General features: G+C 34.6%; 1 protein-coding gene across 1 annotated transcript; it reads right to left on the bottom strand.

Annotated features, from left to right (window-relative positions):
• Nucleotides 1-3107: 3107 nt before the first annotated feature.
• Nucleotides 3108-6486, bottom strand: LOC111315711 (trihelix transcription factor DF1-like). The gene is made up of 2 exons (XM_022917654.2): nucleotides 5797-6486; nucleotides 3108-5046 (listed from the first exon to the last, which is right to left on the bottom strand). The coding sequence occupies exons 1-2, from the start codon at nucleotides 6123-6125 to the stop codon at nucleotides 3582-3584; spliced, it is 1794 nt and encodes a 597-aa protein (XP_022773389.2). The 5' UTR covers nucleotides 6126-6486; the 3' UTR covers nucleotides 3108-3581.
• Nucleotides 6487-6686: the final 200 nt, after the last annotated feature.

The raw sequence follows: 6686 nt of genomic DNA, 5'->3' as shown, positions 1-6686 counted from the left end.
ATTAAGATTATTTTTACTCGCTTTGGGTTTACCCCATCTTTCCTTATTCAGCAGCTTAGCTACTATAACTAGGCCATTTTAAAAGCGAACAGTTATATGATAAAAAATAAAATTTATGGTATAAAATTTTAATAAAAATTATTTTTAAAAAATAAAAAAGTCGAATATTTAATATTTTTATATGTATTTAATATGATGATTAAAAAAAAAAAAGGGTGAGAGGACGTTTCTTAATTAGGGAAACAAGTTTTCTGTTTATCATATTAGTACATTTGTCTCACATCACATATAACGAGGAAAAAATTATAATGATAATATTTGAAAAATTATGACAAATAAAATAAGATTTCGTAATACTTTTTTGTTCTTACTACGAATAATAGATAAATTTACAATAATAAATTTCATTGTTGTATAAAATATTTAAAAATTTAATTTAATAACAACTGTAAAATTTTATTATAAATATACAAAAATATCGCAACGTTGTTTTGAGTAATTACAAAATAAAGTTGTTAAAATTATTTTTTCTAATAATGATAATTATAGCTTCAACACAAGCTTAATTTCTTAATGATGTCTCCAATGAATCATTATTCGATTGCAAGCAACTTTCATTGGAGACCTTAGTAAGGTTAACACAAAATGATCTAGTAGGAGTAGCAAATCTAAGATTTCTAAGCAGTTTTAACCGCCCTCATGCATTAAAAAAAAATATACAAAACTAAGCTACGCAGCTAGCTTTTTACTTCACTTTGGTTTACCATTTGCTTGGCAACTAAGCAGGGAGTGAATGATGGGTATGGTCGAGTTTTGGCCCCTCTTGAATGCATGTTGATAATCATAATTATTGCAAGCAATTTTCATTGGAGACCTTAGTAAGGTTAACACAAAATGATCTAGTAGGAGTAGCAAATCTAAGATTTCTAAGCAGTTTTAACCGCCCTCATGCATTAAAAAAATATATACAAAACTAAGCTACGCAGCTAGCTTTTTACTTCACTTTGGTTTACCATTTGCTTGGCAACTAAGCAGGGAGTGAATGATGGGTATGGTCGAGTTTTGGCCCCTCTTGAATGCATGTTGATAATCATAATTATTTCTTTTTCTTGTAATAAATGATGAGAAATACATCCATATTTAAAGGTGTAACTGAATTAAAAATGAACTAATTTTATTATATTTATAATTTATTTGTTTAATTAATAAATTTAAATATTATTTATAAGTATTTATTAAATTTAATAAATAAAAATAAATTAAACAAATAAAAATCTCACTTATTGATAATCTATTTAACAAATGTTATATTCATTTACACCCTTAAAAATGATAAAAGGGAAGGGTGGGGAGAAGGGTGCTTGACCCTTCTTAAATTAGAAGTGAAGATAAGAATTTTGAAGCTGGGTGTAGATGGCAACAGGAGCTTTTATTGTCTTTTGTACTGTTCACTGGGTAACAGAATATTTATTCCTATCCACAGATTCAGAGTCCAGAGTCCACACCAATCAATGTGTGGGGGCACTTCTTTAATGGATGACATATATTTTTGAAGATTTTTTTTTTTTTTATCAAAGCTTGGACAAAATTTTTGAATGGCAAAGCAACTCAAAAGAAAATATAGGCAACTATGATGCCAATAAAATGCCAAATAATTAATAATAATGAATAATTGAAGGACAGCTTTCCATATGCTTTGAAGAATCAAAATAATGCCATTTTTTTCTGATATAAATTGATTCATATATTATTAAGTAATTCATTTTGTTGAGGCTTTTGATTATGGACAATGACTGACATAAGTTTTGAAAGGTTCTTATTCAAAATTATTAGCTTTGAAGATTATACACCGTCACCCTTACTGTCCTTACATGGTGTCTAAAGATTATATACATAGGACAATTTTTTCTTTTATGATTGAATTTTAGAAAACTTTAAACCCTTAACTACCTTCATAATGTTCTAATTCATACCCGGATTAGACATACAGGAGATGCGTGCGAACATACATTTACACATACGAATACGTAAGTTTATTATAAGGTTAAACAATTATCGAATATAAATATAGAAAAAAAAAAGTAATATGATGAACACTTGAAAATGCTAATAGCTCTACACATTTTCCTCGACTGTGGAATTAGATTAACTGCTTCAATATTTTTTTACCAAAATATTTACAATGACAATTTTGAGTTAAAAAAAATGAAAATTATTGGAAAAATAAAAAATATAACAGTAATAATTTCTTATATATATATATATATATATGGATCCTATGGAGCATTTAGTACTCTAGGGTATTGAATATGCCCCTTTTGGAGGATGTACTGAGATTTGAACCGGAAGTTTTGAGTAAGGAGATACAAACATATACTACTGAATGAACAATAATATTTCTTCAGGTTTATCAAACCAAAATACCCAGTAAATGCACAAAAACTATATTTTTTTCACCTTTCGAGGAATTGATAAGCAAGTTTCATGCATAACAACAAGAGAAGTGAAAAGATATCAGGAATAAGATAAAAGTATGCTTGTACAGTGGCTTTCAATAAAGCCGTTCTTTTTTTCAAAAAAAAAAAAGAAAAAAATTAGTTCATAAACTTTATGTATGCAATAATTTGATGTAATAAAATGCATTCATTAACATAAATAAGTGTCAGAGCGTGGGTCTGGTCTTTCCTAAGCGTGAGCTCCTATTTTTTGGCACGGACATCATGAATTGCTACTGCAACCTAACAACTTAAACCTATGAAAACCTGTATGAATTTGTTAGGTCTTTCCATTAACAAAGGATTCCTTTTAGTGGACGCTGTAATTGGGAGGTCCCATGACTACATGTGATGTTGGCATATTCTGTCAAAAGCCTCTGATCTGCAAAATGGCTCTGATTCTGCCCCTTGACTAAGCTTAATGCATTATATATATATCGGACTCTCTCCCCATGAGAGTTTACTTATCATCGTCATCTTTTCAGCAACACGTACCACCATTTGCATTGAAAAACCCTTTCTCTTTCTCACATATATATGGCAGGAGCTAAGCTAGCACAGTGGAAGTCTTCTATCCAATTGAAAAGGTGAAAACTTGGAAGAGGCAAAAAGGAACCAGAAAATCAAATGCTAGAAATTACCATTTCTCACATTTACAACCACCGTGAACATGAACATGAACTTGAACAGTGAAAACAAAAATAAATTATAGCAGCACTAGTCTCTTTTTCTTTTTCCCTGTTTATTATGTGGAATGAGACTCTGGACCTCTCTATCTCATTTATCTCTCCCTCTCTTCTTATTTATTTAACCAAAAAATAGATAATAATGAAAATAAACATATAAACTCCACTGACTATATGCTACAACCCCACCAATGTGTACTCACCTATAAAAATTCAATTCAAATGCTTCCGCTCCGATGCACCGTTGCCGGATCCTGAACTACTTGCCGGGCGGATAGCTGCTAGAACATCAACTCAGAGGAATTGCTTCTTGACATTTATAGACATTTATCTGCCTGACATGTGGCCAATGAAACTTGACAGTGCTAACAGGTTTGCTTCTGACACTGATATCACTCACCTAGTCACCTGTGCCCATTGAAACCGGTTTGCTGGCTACAATTTTAAAGCCACCTCCGGCCCCTTCATCTACCTCCTCATCATAGCAGTCATTGTCGTCTTCGTCTTGATTTTGCTCACTTTCTACGTCTTCCATTACATGATCATGTTGGCGTTGATCGGGCTCAGAAGAAGAAGGGGGCCATTGCTGCACTGGGCGTACCATCAATGGGACTGAGTTCTCGGGTTTTAATTGATTGGAAGAGCTGTCATGTTTGTTCTTTTCTCTATATAAAACATCCAGTTGGTAAAAGTAGGGACATGTTTTTGAATCCTCGGGCCTTTTCTTGTTGCTATCTTTCACCTTCTTGAAGTACTTGTTTATGTTCTCCCATTTCTCTTTGCATCTTTTGGCGTTGCGATTGTAACCAAGCTTTTTCATTGCAGCTGATATCTCCTCCCATAATGGTCCTTTAGGGCCACTATCTTGGTATTTAGCCTCAAGGCTACTCCTTAGCTTAATCAATGCTTCAACCTCAACTTTAGGCCATCTTGAAGAGCTTGGTGTGTAACTTGGATCGCCATTATCTGTCTTCGACACGTCTAAATTCACCGTTGGCAGTGGTACTAGTGGTGGAGCAGACGCTGGCACTACTGCTGCTGCTGGCGGTGCAGCTGGTGCCACTGCCGATAATGGCTGCGGTGAAGCTTGTAGAGGCGGTTGCGGTTGCTGAGAGGGTAGTGGATTATTTTGTGCCTGCTCGGGATTTTGCTGCTCAGATAATTTTTGCAAGAAAGCCAGTACTGCTGCGTTTTTCTCCGCTGCTATTAATCTTTCTTGGGCTAATATCTCGCGTTCTCTATTTATTCTTGCCATTTCTTGCATCCTCCAAGCTTCTTCACGGACCATTCTTTCGTGCTCACGTTTCTCTATTGCTTCCAAGAAATTCTTCTGCATCTCCTCCTGCTTCTGAATCATCTCCTTCATTTTCCTCTCGAAAAAATCCTTCCATTTTCTTTTCCTCTTCCTCCGATCTTCTAATTTTAAATCCGATGAGGTCGATGAGGAGGTCGAATTCGACATTAGATCTGCTAAAATGTTAGGAAAAGAAGGAATTGTAGGGTTTGTTGATGGGAGGGAAGGGACTGTAAGGTTTGTATTTGGTGGTGCAATGTTTTGTGACAAACTGACGAGTGTCGTTGATGGAACAGTGACATGGGAAAGACTCGGAGGATTAGCTGCCGGCATTGCCTTTTGAGCTTGAGGCTTTAGTTGGGGTGGTGGTGGTGCTGCTGCTGCTGCTGCTGCTGGCGATTGAATGGAGGGATGATTTTCGAGGGCTTCTAATTGATCAAAAAACCGATAAGTCTTGCCATCTGATTTACCAGTTCGGCCATCTTTGGTTCTCTTGTGATACTTGTAAACGTTCTCGAATTTCTCCTTGCATTTCTTGGCACTTCGTTGATAACCAAGTTCTGCTAGTTTCCTGATATCAACAATAGAAAAAACAACTTCATTTGTGTTTTTTGTCCATTCTTTAATTCAGTAATAAAACAAACCCAAACAGCAGTATTCGCACATAAAATAAACTATGAATTGAATTTGATATATAATTGAGACAAGAACAATTTGAGAAGCAAAATGAGGGTAAAAAGGAAAAGGAAATGAAAGAGCTCAGGACAAAAAGGATGATAGAATTTATGACAAACTATGGATTGATAATGATGAACAGAGTTTGAACCTTAATTACTAGAATTAAGACTTCAGCACTTTATCAATGCTCCATACAACTATAGGCGATGAAAACAGTTTTCCACATCCAAGGTGCAAGAGCAAGATTTCTTATCTTATTTTTTAGAGTAAAATGAGAGTGAAGAAATGAGTTAGGGAGGAAGAGATACGAACTAAAACCTATGAGCAAAACTCAGCTTAAGGTTCCCAGTAAAAATATTGGGAAAAGCAAATGCCAGAAACGATAACAAATCCCATACCCCAAAGTGTCCAAATATCTTAATCATATGACATTGAATTCCCCTTGAAGATGCTGAATTCCCTCAACTTGAACTTGTAATTTTCCTCCTATAAAATATAATTCTCTCACTTCCCCGTAAGTACAAATCTGAAAGTAAACAATTCGGAAACACAGATCTCCACTCATGAAACTTTAAAACGAACTCAAATCTTCATTGAATTATCAACAAAAAAAAAAAAGGGAAAATAAAAAAAAAATGATCACCTGGAAACCTCTTCCCATAATGGACCCTTAATGCTAGCGTCACGAAAGGTAACATCCATGTCGGACCTTATTTTCAAAAGTGCCAAAGTCTCCTGCCTCGGCCATCGGTTGCCTCCGAAAGAGCGGTCACCTTCATCAATCCTACCTCTATCATCTTCACCAGAATTGCTATTATTGTTATTCTCGTTGGAGCCAAGCATGGTAATAGCAGCTTCACTGCTGCTGCTAACCGTGGCGGCAGCAGCAGCTGCAGCGGCGATGTTGCCACCAGTGTCTCCGCCCCCGCTGCTACCAACAACACTAGCGCTAGTGCCACCACCACCCAACATATATGGTTGTAGATACACAGCTTCTTCTTTCCTTTCTCTTCTTTGGCACCCTTGGCAAGAGCTTGCAATTTTACTAAAAGCTTTCAATCATAAAGGAAAAAAAAATTAAATTAACAAATATTAAAAATATATATATTTCTACTTTATATGTCTCTATTCATATGATCCTATCTATCAACATAGAAAAAAGAGAGTGGTGAATTTTTTTTTTCCCCCTTTCAAAAGGGTTTTTGTTGAAGATGGGTGAATTTATTAATTTTTTTTGGTTTGTGGATCTGCTTGTCAATCTCAAGAACTTGTTTTTTCTTTTTTTAATTAAAATTGAGTTTTTTTTTTTTTTTCTTTAAGCAGTGGAATCTTCAGCGTTTGTTTTTATTTTATTTTTTTAAAGGGGTTGGTTGGTTAAAAAGAACAGCGAAGAGGGAGGGAGGGACTGCTCTTTTTTTCTTTCTCTTTTCTCTCAGTAATAATTAAAAGGTGGCACAGAAAGATATAAAATAATACAAAAAAGATAAATAAATATTTCAGAAATTTATTAACAGCTGCGCAAAGAGACGAGTG

Source organism: Durio zibethinus, chromosome 20 (assembly GCF_047325235.1).
Source record: "Durio zibethinus cultivar Kanyao isolate XHJ-2024 chromosome 20, ASM4732523v1, whole genome shotgun sequence".
NCBI classification, from domain to species: domain Eukaryota; kingdom Viridiplantae; phylum Streptophyta; class Magnoliopsida; order Malvales; family Malvaceae; genus Durio; species Durio zibethinus.
This window is presented reverse-complemented; position numbering and strand designations above follow the sequence as displayed.

Excerpts from the sequence above, each read along its gene's own strand:
- LOC111315711 (XM_022917654.2), bottom strand. The coding sequence starts at position 6,125 with ATGTTGGGTGGTGGTGGCACTAGCGCTAGTGTTGTTGGTAGCAGCGGG. Across the intron at positions 5,047-5,796 it reads TTATGGGAAGAGGTTTCCAG|GAAACTAGCAGAACTTGGTT; the intron begins GTGATCATTTTT and ends TGTTGATATCAG.